This window comes from Vicugna pacos, chromosome 35, assembly GCF_048564905.1.
Source record: "Vicugna pacos chromosome 35, VicPac4, whole genome shotgun sequence".
In the NCBI taxonomy this organism is placed as follows: Eukaryota; Metazoa; Chordata; class Mammalia; order Artiodactyla; family Camelidae; genus Vicugna; species Vicugna pacos.
Genome location: NC_133021.1, coordinates 31615839 through 31636653, shown reverse-complemented (window position 1 = coordinate 31636653; position 20815 = coordinate 31615839). Strand labels below are relative to the sequence as shown.

Sequence of the window (20815 nt, the reverse complement as noted above, 5' to 3'; positions counted from 1 at the left end):
CTGCGTTTACTTAGAACCAGAAAAAACCTTGACTTCAGCTGAGAGGGGTCCTCCTGCTGGTGACTCTAAGAATGTGCGGGGCTGCCGGACCTCCACAGCCACCTCCCCCGCTGCCCTAAGGGACAGGCTGCCCCTTCCCAGTGTGCCAGCGTGTCCTCTTCCCCAGGTTGGCCCCATCTCACCATTCCTCCGTCAGTCCTCGTTGGCTTCCTCATCCATCCGAGACACCACAATGGAGAGGATGTCTGAATGTTTTTGTACAAACTTTCCCAGCTGGTAAAGTGTGAGACGATTGTCTGTTTCTTTTCTTGTCTTCCCTCTTAGATAGTAAGTTCCTTGAGGACAGACATCATTCTTGCCCATGTATGTGGCCCCTACTGACACATTTGTAAGCACATAGTAAGCCCAGGGTAAAAATCTGTTTACGCAGCTTAAGTCAAACATCTTAATGTTCTCAACATCAACCCGCAAGCCAGGGTGCCATTTCCAAATCCCTTAACCTGCCAGGAATATTTTTGGTGACCATACAGATGATTTTTCCCCCTGATACCCAACTCTTCCCATAAAATAAATGGGATAATAATTTTGTAAATCTGTAAGCAATATTTACTTCTTTTCTTTCCTTTTTCTTTCTTTCTCTCTCTCTTTCTCCGTTCCTTCCTTCCTTCTTTCCTTCCTTCCTCCCTCCCTCCCTTTCTTTCTTTTTTTTTTGGAAATATCTTTCTACACGTGTATTTAGATAGGATATCCCACGCACGCCGGTGCAGTGAACACATTTTTTTTCCACTGAAATAGCACCGTCCTGGCTCATACATACAACTCACATTCCTAGGAACATCTTATTTTAAAAAAATAAGAACACATAACATGGGCTCTACCGTCGGCCTTACTTACTTCTTACTCCAGGGCCCCAGACACCGAGGTTCTTCCCACTGTGACACTGCAAAGAGAGAGTTTAACATCTCAGCAGTCACGTCTCCTTCAATTAATTGAGGAAGGTCTAAAGATCTTCATGGGGCGGGGATGATGATTAATAAAGTCCTTCCGTGTGTCGCACTGAAGTCTGTATTAATGCAAAGTCAGTCTCCGTTCCTCGTTCACGGCAATGTTAACTGCATTTTAAGGACAGCTGGTGGGGCTGGAGGAAGAACCGCTGCCAGGTTCTGTTTCACGTAAGTGAAGAAAATCAGATTTAAATAATGAACGACACTCCGAGAGCCGTGAGGCTTCCTGGGGGAGAAATGACTGCCCCCAGGGCCTCAGCACGAGGCCCCCGGCGGCGTAAGCAGGGGTGCGTTTCATAGCAGCCAAGTGACAGGAAACGTGCTTTTAATTATCACTTAAGCTGCGCCCTGTCAGAGGGATTAGTATCTCCTGTTTTTAATGAGAACTGATTTTCAGATTGCATTACCCAGAAAGCCCAGGATGGCGGAAACCCCTGGTGCCTTCTCGAGACCGTCGGTCACCACGTTTCGGTATCGGCAGCCCCCAGACATCCGATCTGCGCACCAGCGGTCCAGGCAGAGAGCCTGGCTTGTTAGCCTTAAAGTGACTCTCATGAATGAGGTCCTACCACGCTGAGCCTGGCTCACGAGTTCCGCTGCAAAGTGAGGGAGCCCAGGGAACATGAATTAGGAGTTGAATTTTTCGCTGTGGTCCATGGGCCGGCCTCGCCAGTGCAAGGGCACCGTGCAGAAACCTTGTGTTGATGGGAGAAGCACCTCTGTGAGCGATGCCTGCCTCTGGCTACATCTTCCACTGATCTCCTCACCTTTTCTGAAACAGTCCAGTGAGTCCCGGAGAGGCACGCTGGGTGTGGATGTGCCGAAAGTCAGCAAGAGGAAAGAAAAGATGTCTGGTTACCCAAGGGTTTCCCAAACTTGTCATTCATATACCACGTACCACCTTCCTGTTTTTCTGACCATAAACTGGCACTGCCTTTACAGTGATTTACTTAATATTTTCCTTTAAGCTCGCTTGGTAAACTTTATGAGTTTACTTGGCAAAGAGCACTCAAATTCATACTGTAAACAGACCAGTCTCACTGGTTTGCAAATAAAACTTTTTCAGTTACAGATGGATATTTGTTGCCTGCTGACGGTTTGGCCTGTGATTTCTTTGTTAGAATGGATATGTGAGAGGGGCTGCAGGCTTCGGAACACGATCTGGGACCTTCTCTTTTTCCTTGTCAGAATCAGAAAGGCTGAAAGAGACGTGATGGGGAACTCTGTTCTCACTATTAGATACCATGTGATTGCTGTTTACAGATAAAACCTAGAAGCATGGTGATCTGCGTCCCCGACTGGGAAATAATGACATAATCCATGCTTAGTTACGTTGGAAGATGATATAGAGGGAAAATGAAGGAAGATAGAAAGAAAGGAGACATAAAGCGACAGCAAGCGGGCGATACTTTGTTGATCAAAGCATTGCTTCTCTCCATTACGTAGGAAACGCAGTTCTGAAAAGACAGACAATCAGAGTTACATCGCCCCGACTCCCAGCCCCTCTCTGTTTCTGTGTTCAGTGCCTCCCACGTATAAGACACCATGGGGTGAGACACTGGAGCCACGAGGACAAAGGATCCCTGTCCTCGGGGGCTTGTCTCTCGCTCCATAAAAGCAGAGTGGTGTGTGGACAGCTGTGGGGTTGACTTGGAAGTCACCCAAATCGGATTCTGGGGGACCAGCAGCAGGAGTGGGGAGAAAGGGGTCACTGGGGTGGCGTCTTCATGGACCAGGCTGCTACCGCGTGTAATCACAACCAAACCAGAACACAACGTGACAGCTGCTCAGGTCCCCTGACTTCCTGGGCGAACGAGCGAGCCTCGTTCCCTGCTTCGCTGTTTTACTGACTTCATCAAAGGGAAACATCTGCGCTGGTCACCAGGTGGCACCGGTCATTACAGTTCCCAAGCCCGGAAGTAGTGATGTCTCAGTTAGAAGCTGAGCTTTGAGTTCACCAGAAATTTCACTGAACGGCCTGACTGACACCCATGATGCCCCCAGGGTGCAGATTGGTCAGTGTCCTCCCAGGGGGCTCTCCCCAAGCCACTGCCTGGGCTGGGCAGTCCCTCCTGGACTTGCTGGCCGTGGTGTTGGAGAAGGTGGCCCCAGCATTGTTCCACTCATCCGAGGCTGGATCACGGTAAAAATTCAGGTGACTTTTCTGGCAGTCCTGCGGGTAGATGTCCAAGGGAGTGGTGGGGTTTGGAGTCAGCAGAGGGGTGGGGTCTGGCCAGCTCTTGGCTACTCAAGCACTGATTCTGAGGATTCAACCAGCCACTCACGTTGGAACCATTCCTCTGGTTCTCCAGGCGAACATAAACCAGTCCATTTTAGGCATCTTGAAGCAGTCTTGGCACAACACAGATTCGGGCATAAAATAAACCCTCAGGAGGGTTCCCTTGGGCCTGAGAGGATTTTGTAGATTGATGACATATCTCCGTGATGTCTGTTGCCATGAAACATCGAGAGTTGTCTCTGCTTGATTTCAATTCACTGTCCCCAGAGTGTTACTCCTTCCTTTGCCATAGCTAATCACGAGCTCTATGCTTAATAATATTTTTTCTTTCACATTTTCCTGACAATGGGTACGAACATAAGTGTGCCCTGGGTGTGTGGGAGCTGCCAGCGCTGCATTCCCGGCAGTGGCCTAATTACCTAAGGCGTCAGTGATGACTCAAGGCGGGGGCTGCTTTGTAGAGAAATTCAGTTGCTTGGTTATTTATTGGATAAGCAGTCATCTTTTTTGAATATTTAGTGCATGCTAAATATTGCCTCAGATTTTCTCCTTGATTCTTCTCAACTCCTGGGAGGCAGCCACGAAGGTCTCCATCTGACAAAGGAGGAAACTGATGCTTTAGAGGAATTCGTGCAGCTTCCCAAGGGCACACGGCCAGTTCCAGCCCAGGGAGGACCCGGAGCTGTCACTGCTGGCTGAGTACGCGTCTCAGTCTTACACCCTGGCCTTCGTGGAAGTCAGCTAGACATTCACTGGACGGGGACGTTGGCCGTTCCCTTGGTCACAAGCAGAAAATCCAGTACTATAGGATTCTGGGGACCCAATCTTTCTCTGAATGTTGGCTAAATATCCAGGATCTCACTTCAGAGAATGCGTTTTCCTGCTGTTGACTGACGCGGCTGACTTAAACGGTCACAAGAGGTGTTTTATTCCTTATAGATCATCTCCTGGAAATCCGTCTCTTTTGAAAACATTTTTCCCCCAAAAAGGACTCCTCCCCCAAAAAGATTAAAAATATCAAATTAAAAAGAAATTCATTCTTTGTTGTCTTCGTGTTTTCCAAGCTTTTCATTTTTCTAACGGTGAGTAGGTATTATTTTGCAATCAGGTAACAACTGTGCTTTTGTTTATAATGGAAGGCAGAGGGCTAGTAGCCCATCTGGCAAAGGGCATGAGAGGGGCTTTGGCCGCTGTGTCCACTCGGATCTCTAGTAACAGCCGTAAGCTGCAGTACTCACGTGCCGAATACTCATAACAAATGTCTTCTGGTGGCCAGTTAGGCCATTTCTTAGTATCTTTGTGTTTGTTTTTATTATTATTAGAAAGTGCCAAGTGGGGGAGGGTACAGCTCAGCGGTAGAGCGTGTGCTTAGCATGCACGAGGTCCTGGTTCCATCCCCAAAATCTTCTCTTAAAAAAAAAAAAACAGGTGAGAGAAAAAAACTTTTTTAAATAAAATAAGTAAAAGAAAGTGGCAAGTGATATCTTCTCCGTGTAAGTTTGCAAATTTATGTGAGTTTATGAAATAAATTCATGAAAGTAAAACAAAAAAAAAAGACACAGATGTGTAATCTGGGAGGCTCTCTTGGCTCCTGAATGATTGAGAAGGTGCATCCTTCCCTCCCCCTCCCCCTCCCCCTCCCCATTCAAGCTTCCTCCAAACTCTAGGAATGGAACAGAGGTTCCTGGAGCAGAAACAGCTGGGGGCAGTGGACACCGGCAGCAGATCAGACAGAGATGACAGGGAGTTCTACTCTGACCATTTTTTAAATGCATAATTCAGTGGCATTAAATATATCCAGGGACACTGGAGATGCTGAGGTCAGCACACAAGTGTGGAATCCACCAAGAAGGAGGCCACCTCTGTCTCCAGGCCCAGAAACGGAACCGTGAGGTGTTTCTGAGGCCAGCTTCTCAACGGCCACCTTCCCCAGCCTCTGGTCACGACCACAGCGGCTGGATCCGCAGCCCTGCTGGACTGGGTCCTCCTGCTGGCCGTCTCCTCTTCCCCTTAGCAGGGTCCCCTCCTGGCTGGGCACCTTCCCCTGCAGACCCCAACATGTCATCATACCAGTACTGACCTGCCTGATCTGAGCCTCCTGTGGCCCCTCTGGGGAAGCTCAAAGCCCCTCCCCGGCTCCCAGCAGCCTGGCTCCCCGCACCCCTCCCGCACCCTCCGCTCTCTGGGGTGCTAAGGTTTCCCGGCCTGGCGGGGACCAGGTGGGTGCGGGGTTTATCAGGGTTCATCAGACTGTCTAACAGCAGGCGCCGGGCTGCCAGCATCCAGGAGACTTGGATTTCAAACATTTTCCCTGCTCAACACCTCGAGGCCCTCTCCCCTCGCCTCCCCTCCCCTCCGCACATAATAAGCCCCATTCTTTCCGCCTGGGACCTCCCTCGTGGGGACGCCGTGGCTCTGCTGAACCTGCCAGCAGTTCTCCCCTGTTCCCGCCCATCCGTTCAGTTGAAATCCTAGCCCTCGGGGGAGAGGGGCGCCGCGCAGCCGGCCCCTGCGAGGGCGGAGTGAGCTGATGAGGCCGGCCTGGCTGCTCAGGCTGCGTGAGCGTCCGCGGGTCGCTGGGTCTTAGCTTCCACCCTGACCCTAGAAGCGAGAAAGCAAAGGCTTGCCTCTCCCCACCTTGCAGGGAGGTCCTGGCGTTTGTCTCAGCGTGGAAGTCCTGCGGAGGAAAGGAATTGAAGAGCTGATGGGAGAAAAGAACCACAACGCTGATAACAAAAATTCTAGGTGTTGTGCCTAGAATAGGCTCTGCTCCCTTAAAGGGATGGGCAGCTGGGAGCAGGCCAGGGCAGTGAGGGTCATTTAAGGACCCACATTGGATGAATTAGGCTTAAATCACAGCACAGGGCGCTCAGGCCCCCTGAATAGACAGCAAAGCCCCTCTGCCCTGGCTAGCTTTAGGAAGAAATCTACCTGAGGGCTGGCTGGCTTGCTTGCTTGCTTGCTTGCTTGCTTGCTTTTTTTTAAGGGAAAAAGATTTTGTATTTTAGATTTCATATTTTCACAGGTGCTCAGACAGCTCCAAAGCTGTTAAGCATCAGGGGCTGGGGTCCAGCAGGACTGCTCTACACATGCCGTTCTGCGCCGAGGCTCTTAATTTCACTCCAAGAGGCTTTGCACATTCACACACGTCGCCCAGCACACGTGTTAACCGCTGTCAACCGCGGCACCCACGTGCCCATAACGCATGTCTTCCGGTGGCCGTTTAGGCCACTTCTCACTGTCTGCGTGTTTGTTTTTATTATTATTAGAAAGCGGCAAGAAGGGGGAGGGTATCGCTCAGTGGTACAGCGTGTGCTTAGCACCCATGAGCTCCTGGGTTCCATCCCCAGTACCTCCTTTTAACGAAAAAAAAAGTGAGAGAAAAAAATTATTTTTAAATTAAAAAAAAAGAAAGTGGCAAGTAATATCTTCTCTGTGTAAATCTGCAAACTTACATGAGCTTATGAAATAAAGTCATGAAAGTAAAACAAAAAAAGACAGATGTGTGATCTGGGAAGATTTCTTTTGGCTCCTGCACGATTAGGAAGGTGCATCCTTCCCTCTCCCCTCCCCTTCCCCATTCACGCTTCCTCCAAACTCTAGGAATAGAGCAGAGGTGCCTGGAGCAGAAACCGCTGGGGGTGGTGGGTGGACACGGGCGCAGATCAGGCAGAGGTGACAGGACCTAAACTCCTTGTGGATCTCAGGCCAGGAAGTGAGGGTCCCCCAGAAAAAGGGCATGGAAGAAAGGCGGAGCAGGGGACAGAAAAGTGCAGCCACCCTGCACGGGAACAGGAACAAGGAACATGCGGACAGAACCTCAGAACAACCTCAGACTCTCATGTCACCTGTTCTAAATATGGGCAGATTGTAATTCAATTTTGCATCGCTCATGCGATCTGTGGTGAAGAAGGATGTGTGAACCAGGTTGGACAGGGACACGAGAGACCTTCTTTCTATTTAAAAATTTTTAATTAAATAAATTTTTTTGTTTTGCTTTGGGAGGAGGTAATAAGGTTTACTTATTTAATGGGGGTACTGGGGATTGAACCCAGGACCTCGTGCACGCTAAGCACATGCTCTGCGACTGAACTGCATCGTCCCCCTAAGACCTTCGTTTCAAGTATTGTCCCTTTGGGCCGTGGGAGGCCCCCCAGCATCTCCCATCCTCCTGTTCCCCACCCATGGGAAGTCAACTCTCCTTGGCTCGCGGGCCTGACCTCAGCCTGTGCCGGCTCTTTGCTTTCTCACTCCCCACCAGACTTGCTTATCACGTCGGTAGAAACTAGGGCAGTGCGCCCTCGCACAGCGGCGACGAGTGTCTGACGGAGAAAAAGGGAAGTTCCTCCTGCCTCCTCCTCCTCAGCCCCCTCTCTCTGCCAGGTGCGGCCCGAGGCTCATTAATCACACCAGGAGCCTCACTGTCTGCAGTGAGGTTTCCTTTCCCAAGGGAGACAAGAGACATTTAAAAGCCACGGAGTGTGCACGTGAGTCCTGTCTCTCTCCATTTCTGTGTATTTAACCAGGCTGAGGGTTAGGACCCCCTCCCCCGTGGGCTGTCGGTGCCCAAGCTCCCCAGACGTGCTTCCGTATCCTTCCAGCGAACAGTGATTTGCTCCAGAAAAGCTGTCGCCTGGGAGCCATTTCCCAGGATGCTGCGTCTAAGGGAAAGGGAGAACGATGTTCTGGGAGCGGCCCTGATCACCTCGAGCCCAGAACTCCCTGCCCGCCTGGAGCCCAGACCGGCGGCAAAAAGCAGAACAACAGTCCATGCAGCGGACACCTGCTTTTCAGGAGGAAAAGCCATCCTGAAACACTGCACTCAGGGACCAGCAGGAGCGCACCCTTCACCACTTCCTTACCTCTTCGCTCCATGATGCTCAGCCAGCACCTACAGGTGGGATCCTGGACCCCGGGTCCGGCAGTGCGCCTGTTTTGTCCAGGGCACCCCAGGCTGGTGAGAAGCGCAGAGGCACGGCGTCCAGGCGCGCCTAAGCCATGAGCTCTGCAAGGAGGCTGAGTCGCTCCATCTCCCGGAAATTTTAGTTCTTCTCTACAATTTATTTTCCTTTCCTTTATGGCATTTTCAGGACGAATAAGTAAGTTCCTACATAACATACTGCTAGGCGCTTTCTCCCGGCGGCCTTACCCGTCCGGCAGGGCCCGGATCCAATGTCAGCACCTCTTCCACACAGGCTGAAAGCAGTCTGTTCCTTTCTAAACCCCTCCCCGCCCACGTTTTCATTTTCCCCTGAACCTTTGTAAGGACCGCCTGCTGTCTGTCTTTGGTAACTAGTCACCTGCAACATGAGCGCCAGGGCGGCCAGCGCGGCCGCGGTGTCCCTCCGCGCAGTCGGCGCCCACTCAGGGTTCGTCAAAGGAGTAAGTGGCCGTGTTTGCCGTGAAGCGTTTTCTCCCGCGGGACAACGTGCACGGACAGTTTAAAACGTGCCTGTGCTTCAACGAGATACGACGTTTTAGCCTGTTTTCACACAGGGTCTCAAAGTGCTATTTAGTTTTCCAGGCCAGGCTGATGATGAGATCGAAAGGGTACGTAGTTGCCTCCAAGTTACGCAGGAGAACTTTTGGTTTCTAGAATATTCTTGGGCTTCCTGTAAAAGCAAATACACTTCCCATTGGAGCTGAGCCTTCAGGCTTTGCACTGGTTCTGCCTTCCCCTGCAGAGGACTGTTTCAGAGCAGACCACTGGACTTGAGCATTTCCAGTGCCTTTGGAGAGCTTACGTCATCTTCGCTTCTGAAATGACCGAGCGGACTTCCAGTGGGGAACGTCCCAGGATGAACCCGGGCAGGCCTGCCACGCAGACATTCACTCTCAAGTGTCTGCAGTATTACGGTTTCTACCTCACCTCTCTACATTTTGAATAAAATTTATTCATTTCAAAAAAAAAGCCCACTAAAATGTGTTTATAACGAATTTTGTACCTGTGGTACAATGAACTGATTTAACTGATGCATCAATAAACTGTGATTTGCGACTTATATAACCAGGAAGTCCCCGTGAGCAATCAGAACGCTGGGCTTTCTCTTACACAAACACAGCTGTTGTTTTGAGAAAAATAATGTGATTAACAGAGAACTTTCAGGAAGGACTCCGTGTCAATAAAAATTAATTTTGAGTTGGCCTAGGAAATGTACCCAGGACACACACACACGTTTCCACCTTTGCAACAATCAAAATGGAAAAAGATTGTGCTAGAACGTCTTCCTTTCCTCCCAGGTCCCAGATCCCTGTAACATAAACACAGACACTTTGAGGATGGAAAGTTTGCTTTTATTCCTGAGTTTGAGGTGATGCCAGAAGGCTGAAAAGGAAGCGCCCTCAGACATCTACGCAGAGCCAGATGCTAAAACCCTGAAGTGGGTGAGGCTGCTGACGGGGCGAGAGGGGAGTGGACGGGGTAGAGGTCAAGTGTGAGCCTGGGGGAAGTCCACAGGATGGTAGGAGGAGACACATTCAGTAAAGGAGACCAGGGGTAAAAAATTTCGAATCACATAAGAGATGCAAAAGGATCCAACATTTCAAAAAAAAGAGGAACAGGCCCAAAGCGTCATGCAGTAGGGTTGGAGACACCCATCACTGGAACCAGACATCAGAAATGGTAACGTGATGTCTGAGACACAGTTTAACGTGATGGAGACAGAAGCTGAATTTGATGAGCTCAGCAACGGACTAGGAGGTGAAAGTAAAAATGAGGTTTCAAACACCAACCATGAGCACTTCCCTGAAACTGAAATAAAAGAGAAGATGGATGCCCCAAGGGGGGCCTGGCCAGGAACAAAAGCCTCGGATGGGAGGAGACTTCTGGAAGCGTATCTGAACCCAAGAGGGGGAACCTCTGGGGAATAAAGTCTGGAGAGTCTAGGAGGGGAGTCATGGAGACAACTGCCCGGATGGAGTGAGAAGGGCAGAGCCTGGATGAAGGGGGACGGTTAGGCTTGGAAGACAGTGGGCACAAAGATGACGCGGCACAGTCAACGAGGGAGTGCCTCCTGCAGTTTTCTCAGCAAAAGAGGAGGCAGATCACTGGGAAAGCTGGGGTGCGAGGTGGTCTGGTTTAGAACACGGGAGCAGAATGCAGGGGCCACTGAGGCTGATGCACTTCAAGGAACAGAGACTAAGTTTTGCCAAACGCCAGCAGGAGCCCAGCTGGACTGATGGACCCCAGGCAGGGCTGGGAACGTTCCCTCTGCAGTCCCTGCACCAGAGGGAGCAGGTGCTGTGGATGCCGGCTGGAGGCACACCAGGACATGGTCTGAGTATGTGCTTAGCTGTGTTAGTTTATTTGCTGTTTATTTTAGTTGTAGCCTGTGTTTATGGTTCCAAGAGCCCTGCGAATGTAATGCCAGCATTGTTTGTATCCATTCAGGGTAGCTGGAAGAAAGGAAAAAGAATCCACACCTTGAATGACTCAGTGTCTTAGTCAGCTCAGACTGCTACTCCAAGAACACCCCAGATTGCGTGGCTCATACAACAAACGTTTATTTCTCACGGCTCTGGAGGCTGGGAAATCCAAGATCAAGGCGCCAGCAGACCTGGTGTCTGATGAGAGCCCACTTCCTGATTTTGGAAGGCATTCTTCTCGTTGTGTTCACAGGGTGGGGAAAAGAAAGATCATCTCTCATCTCTTTTCCTAGAAGGGCACTAACCCCACCACGAGGGCTCCACCCTCATGACCTCATCACCTCCCGAACGCCCCTCCTCCTAGTGCCGTCACAGTGGGGGTTTAACTTAGGCTCCAGCATATGCATTTGTGGGGGGGACATGAACATTTTGTCCATAGCATTCAGTTCAGGCAAGACGTAAACTTATAGAAACGAATCCTGTGCTTAATCCACCTGTGCGGATACATGATTCAGTTAAAGATCTAATGTGATGACTGATAGAATCAAAGAGGCACTCTCTCCCATTCCCAGAGCCCCGCATCCCAGCTTCCCGGCCAGAAGGGGTGTCGAACACGCCCTCCCTGCATCCTGAACCAGAGAACCACTGGAAAGTCAGACAGAAGAAGACAAAGCTCCTAACATGAGTGGGTAGAGAACGATCCGTCCATTTTGTTTGGGAAGGTGAGACTTTAAATTAAAGGACACTTGAAGATGACCCATTCAGATGCCTCTCATTTTCGGATGAGGGAGGGGATTAGGAACCCGGGGGTGGAGACTCACTGAAAAGCCCAGCTGGTCAGTTTTCACGACTCATTGACATCAGCAGCGGTGTAACTTGAGGTCTGTCCTCTCTAGCTGCAGTGTCCCTCCCAACCTCATTCAACTGCTCCTTTAGTCTCCTGGACCCCACTTTCCTTATAAATGCTCAAGGCAAAGAAGCAATGGCCCAGATGGTGACACGGCGTCAAAGCTAACCAGCGAGTTCCGGGGGCTCAGCCTGGCTCTGCTCTTCGTCTTTCCGGCAACGTGGGGAGGAGAACCACCCACCGCACTCTGCCTCCATTTCCCCAGCCTAGAAGCGAACCCCTCCTTTCCTCTGCGTTTGCTCGAAAAGCCCTTGCTCCTCACAGCACCCGCGGCCAGTAGAAAATACGGCATTTTCCAATCAAATTGAAAGGAACTGAAGTCCGCCCGCGGTGTGAGTATCGGGCTCACGGGTGTCGCAGTCCGGCTAAACAGAAAACGTCACGGCACAGGCCTGTCGCAGTCAAAAGGGAGAGACAACTAAAGAGGCGGAGAAAGAAGAGTGGGATTAAAGTAAAAACGCTCAAATGCAAGCTCAACCTTCCTACTTGGACAAACGTGGAGGGTGTTCGGCTGAAGGGGGAGTGAGGGGCAGGTGTCCGGCTGGAACAGCCTTCTCAGCTCTCAGCTGAGGTGGCGCCGGAGCGGGGCCTGCCCGCAGCCGCGAGGACCACGGGCCCCGCGCCGGCGCTCGCACAGCGCGCTCCGGGGGCGCCTGCCCGGCGGGGACCGAGGTTTATGTAACAGGGAGGTCCCCGCGGGCCGGACCCCGCGCCGGCCACCCGGCCTCCCGCTCCTCCCTCCTCTGAGCTCTGACATCTGGAAGCAGCTGTCGCGGCCTGGGCGGGGGCCTTCGCCCCGCTGGCGTGGGAACAGGCAGCGGAGCTGGGTCAGAAGCGACACAGCTGCCAGTCGCGGTCCGGCGGGCTCACAGCGCGGGGAGAGACGGAGGCCCTGAGACAGACCGGACCCCTCCTCCCTGCCCCCAGCCCGCGGCACGAAAAGAACTAAACTCCCGAAGCCCAAGCCCCTGGTCCACGGGAACACGTGGGTGTCGTTCTGCTGCTCAGATGATTCCCACGGGAGAGCAAACCAGATAAACAGTTTTCTTAACTCCTGTTCCTCTCCAAGCGCTAGGTCTGCTCCCACATGGCCTAGAGTCACTCCCCGCTGGAAGACACTTCCACGAAGCCGGCACGAAAGCCTTTATTTAATTCGCTCTCCCATCCAAAGCTTCCATTTCTTTGACCCAAAGCTTTCTGTCTCTGCTGTTTGCTCCAACACCCCCGACGGCAGTGGGGAACAGGCTGACGGAACCCCTGTGACCCTGAGAAGACAGAGCAGAGCAAAAAACCTGAGGAGGGGAGAAGAGAGGCTCTGAGGCCCTGTCGGTCCCCGCTCCCCTGGTTAATGTGAGCGGGCTGTGTGGATTCCACGATGGGGAGGGTGACACCCACTGACTTTTGAAGCCACCCCCAGGCCCCCAGTTTAGCCTTTCCCTGATGGAACCAGATTTGCCCTCGCTCTGCAGCCAAAGCCCTGTGCTCGTGCCGCTCCCTGGCCTTGCCTGTCTGGGATGTGGGCAGACAGATGTGCTTCTTAGATGCAGAAGCACGTCTGCATTTCCTGCTGAGAACGAGCAGTTTGGTTCCTGCAGGCCGGCCAGTGGGCGCACACTGGCTGACGGTCCCTCCCATCCCCCTTCTGTGAGAGCGGAATTTATCAGCTCCCGGGGCACCGGGGAGCACGCCAGGTCGGAATCAGGACCAAGGCTGAAGAGCCACGTGAGGGACTCCTCACCCAGCTGGCCGGCTCCAGGGATGGGTGCACACCCACACGGGCTGCCCTGTTTATCAGAGGTGTGCAGCTTTTCTGAAATAAATAGGAGACTCTCCGTCCACAAGGCCAGGCGGTTTGCAGAGCCCGTTAGAAAGATACCAGTGATCTGGGATGATGCAGGTTTTCTATTCTGAATCAATCTTTAAAAAGGAAAACAAATTTCCAAGGGCAAGATACCACAGCAGAAGAAAATTCTCTCCTACGAAAAGACCAGATTGTTTACAAGGCTCAAATCTACGTGCTAGCTGCGCGACTGGTGGCCTGGGCCTAGCGAGAGGGTCCCCTGAGGCAGAGGTTGGCCAGATCCCCGGAGAGCACAGCAGCACAAAGAGGGGAGATCCGTAAGTGTTACTATGAAGCTAAAAGTGGAGTCTCCAGACCTGGCCATTTCCACAAAGAAAACAAACTTTATGGCCACCTTCCTTCGTCAGAGTCACCTTACAGTGAGCTGTGACAAGAACAGGCCAGTCGTACAAGACAGAGATGTCTTGCTTTTAACCATGACTTGTCCACTTGGTGCCGCCACCTTTGGTTACTGGAGACAGGGGAGGGGGAGGGGAGGAAATCCCATTCGCACGTCAACGTCCCGACCCCACCCTTTGCTCAAGCAGACAGCAGACCTCTCATCACCAAGGATGAGTCACAGGTGGCAGCTACCTGTCAAGAGACCTGGCACGTGCAAGTGACAAGAATCGCACCACGGGGTCCCCGAAGATGTTCCCCTGTCACCACTCGTACGTTAAGGCTGCTGGTGTCAGAGCCCCCCGGAGGGGCGCTGGCCGAAGGCCGTCTCTGAGTCAAAAGGATGGGCCGCCAGGTAGTCCTTATACTCCCCGTCGATCAGGTCGGCAGCGTTGTTCCGGGCAAACCAGCAGTCCACCTGCTCTTCCCCGTTGTAGATTTTCCTCTGCTTCCACACCACGGGCACCTGGTGGTCTCTGACCTTGAGGACGGCCTGAGACAGCTCGCCTGCCTCGGGGGAGGGAGGCTTAGCAGGGCTCTTGCCGAGCCCGGCAGGCTCCTCAGTGAGTCTGGCCTCCTGGTTCAGGAACTGACCTGACAGGACCAAAAAGAAGCATCAGGGCGAGGCCAAGGGTGAGGAACGCTGTTGGAAAAAAACTAGCTCCAATTTCGGCACCGGTTACCAGCGAATGCATGTATGTCACCCAGCGGAAGGGGGTTCATGACATCAGGGTTGGGGGCAGGTTTTTCACGAGCTGCGGTCCTGGGCTGGACTGTCCCGGAGGCGCTCACACCTGTTCCAGGGTCCGGGGAGGGAAGGAGAGGAGAGACTGAGGTGCCTTCGTGGAAGCAAACATGGGCAAGACGCCCAACCACACACCGAGATGACCGGTCTGCTACCGAGTCGGGAGGATGAGGCCGGGGCAAGCAAACAGGGAAGAAGGGTCAGGTCTTGCCCGCTCTCCTCCGGCTGTAAGAGCCCTTCCATACGTGCACTTGGTGGGCGTGCCCCGGGCTGAGGGGGTGGGGAACAGTCAGTTCGGCTCCGTCCCGAGTCGCAGCACCGGAATCCTCCGGGTCAAGTGAGGGCATCGCTAAGGCCGAAGGAACAGCCGTCTGCGTCTGGGAGAGGAGCTCGCACTTGGCAGGCGGGACAGAGCCTCGGCCAGCTGGAGCGCCAGGAAACCCTGCTTCCAAACTGAGCCCTGGCAGCGACCGGCTCTTTGCTTCTGGGCAAAAGGCCCACACAAACTTGCCCGTGGAGGAAAGCCAGGCAGAGGGGGCTGCCCTCAGCCCCCGGCCACGGGGGTGCCACCCGTGGAAGGGCCATGCGTCTCACAGCTGGTGCCAGGCCGTGGGAGACCTGGGTTGGCAACATCTTGCTGAGAGTAAAGAATCAGGCCTGGAGAAAATGATTCCCTATTTCTTTGCTCCCTTTCCCAGAAGGCCAGTGAGAATTAGTTTATAAAGGCAGCAAGAAATAGACTTTTCACCCTAATTCAAAAAGACACATGCACCCCAATGTTCACAGCAGCACTATTTACAACAGCCAAGACATGGAAGCAACCTAAGTGTCCATCGACAGATGACTGGATAAAGAAGTTGTGGTGTATTTATACAATGGAATACTACTCAGCCATAAAAAAGAATGAAATGTTGCCATTTGCAGCAACACAGATGGATTTGGAGGGCATTATGCTAAGTGCAGTAAGTCAGACAGAGAAAGACAGATGCTGTGTGTTATCACTTAAATGTGTAATCTAAAAAACACAGCAAACTAGTGAATATAACCAAAAGCAGCAGCAGACTCACAGATACGGAGAACAAACTAGTGGTCACCAGTGCAGGGTGGGGGGGGCAGGCGCAGCACAGAGGTGGGACGAGGGGGTACAAACTGCTGGGTTTGTACTGGTAAGACAGGCCACAGGGATGTATTGAACAACACGGGGAAGACAGTCAATATTCTGCAATAACTGTAAATGAAGTGCAACCTTTAAAACTTGTATAAAAAATAAAAATTTTTAAAAAACCAAGAAAAAACTGGCCATATGCAAAAAAAAAAAGAGACCCGATTCCTATGCAATTTCTCAGCCAAGCCACAGGTACGCTTCAGCACCAACTTCACTTCGGGAAACCGAATCCTGCCCCCTGACCAGCGTGAATTCGGCGAAGTCTTACCTAAGAGGCCGTGGCAGCTGCTGGAAAGGCCTTTGCTGTTGGCGATGTAGAAGCCCAGGTGGTTCCGCTGGTAGGGGGCTGGCTTTTTGTAGAGGTGGATGAGGATGACGAAGGCCACGGTGCCCTGGATGGTGACGGTGACATTGGCGTTGGCGGACACGGACACCTCCAGCCCACGGCTCCCCACCACGGTGCTCTGGTTGCAGGGAAGGACCAGCCTGTCCCCACCGTCCAAGATGACTCTGTTCGGTGTGATCTCCAGGTAAGACCTCTCGGGCTTGTTCACGAGGATGGTGATGGTTCGGAAGTAAGTGCGCTGTTTCTTGTGGCCATTTGGAGGAGCCGGAGCCCCGATTAACTCTCCATTCACCGTCACACCTCGGAGGCAGAGGGGAAGGAGCAATGGTTAGAAAAACTACCCTCAGGGCAGTGGGTATGGCTCAGCGGGAGAGCGCATGCTTAGTGTGCACGAGGTCCTGGGTTCAATCCCCAGTACTTCCATTAAAAAAAAAAAACTGCCCCCACACCCTCCTACACAGTGGGTGGGAGTGTAAATCGGTGCAGCCACCATGGAGAACAGTGGGGAGGTTCCTTAAAAACTAAAAATAGACTTACCATATGACTCAGCAATCCCACTCCTGGGCATGTATCCAAAGGAAACTCTAATTTGAAAAGATACATGCACCCCAATGTTCACAGCAGCAGTATTTACAATAGCCAAGATCTGGAAGCAACCTAAGTGTCCATCGACAGATGACTGGATAAAGAAGTTTGGGTATATACACACAATGGAATATTACTCAGCCACAAAAAGGAATGAAATCATGCCATTTGCAGCAACACGGGTGGACCTAGAGATGATCATACTGAATAAAGTAAATCAAGGAAAGACAAATACCACATGCTATCAGTTGTATGTGGAATATTTTATAATCACCTATAATGGAAAATAATCTGAAAAAGAGTATTATATATATGTGTTTAGCTGAATCACTTTGCTGTGCACCTGAAACACGTAAATCAACTCCACTTCAACAAGAAAAAAAGAAAGAGTTACCCCAACTTTCAGGTGAAGGTGTCTGATCAGAACTTCCCTCCTTCTCTGGCCTGATCTTTGTGTCTCGAGAACCATGAACTTCCACTCACAGGGAGGGGCCGCTCTGGGCCGAGTGAGTGAATGAGTGAATGACTGAAGTTTCTTCCCTGTGTCTGACCAGTGTCCCAGGCGAGGAGAAGGCAGATGTAGGTTTGGGTGAAGACGTCACAGAAGGGGGTTTACATGCTAGCCTGCTTTCATTCCAGTGTCTGGTTACGGCGCCAAAAAGCCTCGTATGGCCCAGACACAGTATTTCTTCCCCACTACTTTCCACTGCTCCTGATTTGGAGACCCTGGGATACCACCGAGCAGCGCAGCAGGATGCAAAGGTTAATTTTTTTTTTCAGTCCAAGAACTCTTTCAGGCAGCACTTACCGGAGTCCGTGTGATCAGAGACCAGCCTCAGAATGTCCCCGGGCTGCCCATCAATGTTGAAGCAGACGGTTAGCTTGCTCAAGGGGAAATCCACCACGAAGTGGGGGTCTCCATCCGCTGCCAGACCAGGAGAAAAACGGGAGAGAATAAGAAAGAAGAGGCGTTTACCGGGGGCCTTCCCTGTGCAAGCATTCTCTTCTATTTTCTCATGCGTTGTTGACTTAATCATGTCAAGGGTGGGTCTTCAGTGTCTACATGAGGGAGATGACTGGGAGGGGAAGGGACACCCCAGCTAGGCACTGAGTTCATGGGAAAGTAAATATTTGAATGCAGGTCCCTGAAATTCAAACAGAATGCTCCTTTCACCATCCTGCAGTCAGACACAGACCACTGAGCTTTGAGAGGTAAGCGGGGCAAAGAAAAGAAAGAGGTACCCTGGACCCCCTACTGTTATTACCGAGCCCATGTTCTCCAATTTCCAGAGCGCCCTCCCCTCATCACTTCCATCCTCGTGTTTTGTTTTGTTTTGTTTTGGGGGGGTGGTAATCAGGTTTATTCAATTACTTACTTAATGGAGGTACTGGGGATTGAACCCAGGACCTCGCGCCTGCTCAGCTCATGCCCTCCCACTGAGCTACACCCTCCCCCATCCTCCTTTGACCGTCCCAGTGAAGAGACGTGCATGAGAGCCCATCTGCCCCTGTGGCCCAAGCACCACAGCCCTGGAGGCATTCACAGCGCCGGACGGACCCAGCCCTTGCATGAGGAGTCGTGACCAGCCCCGCGCAGGGCTGGTGACAAGTGAAGGAGAGTCAGCGGGAGGTCAGGCCGTGCTGCCGGCAATGACCGTGGAAACCCGTCCTCTGGGCCATCCTGACTTTACTGCTCTCACGCTTTTGCCCACAGGTGAGGCCCCAGAGTTTGGGGGGCCCCTGATCCTGGCCCCAGCTCCTCATCTTCGCCTCTGCTGAAGGTGGACGGCCTCGCCTCCTACCGTACAGATGAAGTATTTCCCAAGAGCCTCCATCAAGTCTCTTTCTCACGAGACTGGAGAGTTAGTTTCTCTCTAATTTACACACTAAACACAGCGTGTTTCTGAATTCCTCTCTACTACCGTGTGCACGTATGTACACACACTTGTACATGGTGGGGGGATGTGGAACAGGAGTTCGCTGTTTTCAAGCTAAAAGCCAGTTAATGTTCTTGGTGTGACTGCTGAAAAATCCTTCCTGTCCCCAGCATGACTCAGAAGGGCCGTTAAAAGAATCGGGTTGATCTCACTGGAAAGGGCCTCCAGCCCCCAGTGAATGGCAACATATATAAAGAAAGACAAGGTACTGGTCTTCTGTAGATGAGAAAAATGACACCCATTAAAGATAAAAGTCCTGGTCCATATTTTTGGCACTCTTAGGGTAGGAACACAAGTATGTGACAGTTCCCTGAGAGTTTCCTGGGCGCACACCACATTATTTCTGCTCAAATCTCCCAAATCGCTTTACAAGGAGAGATGTTGCTTGCTCCAAAAAAAGAGAGGAGTGGTCTGGAAGTCATTACTTGGCATGGCAGCCAAGAGGAAAGCTGTCTTGCATTCCACAAAGCGCGCGTGTTCAGAGGAATGACATTCCCCCCACTAGAGCCTGTGTCTCCTCTCCCCATGGCCGACCTCTAGGCTGTCCCCGGCTGCAGGAACGTGCGTGCCCAGCACATCAGCCAGCAAGGATACAGGCTCACAAAGCAAGATGTCTGCGTTTCAGGAAGGAAACAGCCCTGGTGTTGCTACGCCATCCAGATTTTTATGCCGATCCCAGAAACCTGGTCCAGGGAATCTTTACGGGAATGTTATTTGTTCTTCCCTTCGAAAGCCGAGGATGAAGAAAATAACAAAATAGGGAGAGGGAGGCTTTGGCTCAGTGGTAGAGCACATGCTTAGCATGCATGAGGTCCTGGGTTCAATCCCCGGTACCACCATTAAATAAATAAAATATAAACAAACAAACAAACAAACCGAATTACTCCCCCCCAAAAAACGAAGGGAAATAATTACATAATAATTGAAAACCCCCTGCATGTTACAGATGTTTGTAATACCAGAAACTGGAAACACACACCCTTTGGACCTCTAAAGCAAATGTCTTTTCAGCTCAAAAATGATTAAAGTGGAGGGGAGGGGACAGCTCAGTGGTAGAGCAGGTGCTTAGCGTGCAATCCCCAGCAACCCCTGTTAAAATAAATAAATAAATAAATAAATAAATAACCACCCCACCCAAAACCCCCCAAAACACAGAACAGAAAAATAACAATGGAAGTGTGCCTCCGCTGTCCACCCATCCTCCTGCGAGCACTCCTGCCAGCCTCCTCGGGACCGTGTGACCCGTGGTGTTCATGTAACGGTTTAAGGATGATCCTGGCTTGGAGAATGGCCTCTCGCTGCTGGTTTGGGCTAAAGAAACACAGGTCCTCACATCTTGTTCTGGGAGCGGATAGTCTAACTGGCTTCAGGGAGTGCCTGGCTGCCCACTTCCTAAACATCTGAACTCCCAAATCTCACACAAGCACATTCTCTTCCTTTACCTGATGTCTTAGAGATTCGAATTCTCGGGTCATATGGCTTCTGGAGAGCAGGTCCTAGAAAGAGGGAGGAAGAGGACCACCAGTGTTACTCATTAGAGAGGAGGAAGTGAGAGGTACAGAGGATTGAGATGAGTCAGATACAGCTTTCACATACATTTGTGACAATTTGAAAACATCCCCTGTTTTAAAGGAGGAGCTTGGTACCAAAACACAAAGTGAAGGTGTAACATGAGGAGGCTTAAATATTTTATTCTTTTATAAATTAGATAATATTCTTCTTGTCTGTGAATTCTGTATGTAGAATAGGAGAAAATATTCTATCATCCTTAAGGTACAGTTATGGGGCTAAGGGGAAAAGTAAGGGTGTATAATGGGGGCACAGTCTCAGATTCATAAGATGAAAAAGAACATACTTTGCACTGCAGACCTGTACACAGCAATTTAAAAAAAAACACAAAAATAAACAAAAACGTGAAGGAGATAGTCATAATCCAGGGTCCACAGCTACGTGTGTAAGCACAATTGGAAAAGCAGTAAGCAAAAATATTCAATTAAAGAAAAACCAAAAAGTACATTAATTTTTGTAAGTAAAAGGAAATTAGTTTCTTATTTCAAACCGTCCGTATTAACAGGATTACACTCCTTGTCACTGATTTTTGCCCCTCGCAGAAAATAAAGATCACAGTACTTTCACGTTTTTTAAGTGCCCCCTTCTCCAGCTGGTCCCTGGTCACCAGGACACGGACAGCGTCGGGCAGACCATGAGGAGGGACTTCTCAGTCTGGCTGGCTGCTTTGAGGAGCCTCAGTGAGTGGCAGCCGTCATACACCCCCCCCAAAAA

The 20815-nt window shown here is 51.2% G+C and overlaps 1 protein-coding gene across 2 annotated transcripts in view; it reads right to left on the bottom strand.

Moving 5' to 3' along the window:
- Positions 1 to 9521: 9521 nt before the first annotated feature.
- The window catches only part of ITIH5 (inter-alpha-trypsin inhibitor heavy chain 5), a 63849-nt gene continuing 52555 nt past the window's right edge, over positions 9522 to 20815 (bottom strand). The window contains exons 11-15 of one of the 2 annotated variants that reach the window (XM_072954934.1): positions 19975 to 20028; positions 17404 to 17520; positions 15933 to 16310; positions 14031 to 14348; positions 9522 to 12780 (exon numbers count right to left, since the gene is read on the bottom strand). In XM_072954934.1, coding sequence (XP_072811035.1) covers positions 14047 to 14348; positions 15933 to 16310; positions 17404 to 17520; positions 19975 to 20028 — 851 coding nt within the window. In that variant the 3' untranslated portion in view covers positions 9522 to 12780; positions 14031 to 14046. Of the gene's footprint in view, positions 14349 to 15932; positions 16311 to 17403; positions 17521 to 19974; positions 20029 to 20815 lie in introns of both variants that reach the window. The other variant, XM_072954933.1, reaches the window with a different exon arrangement.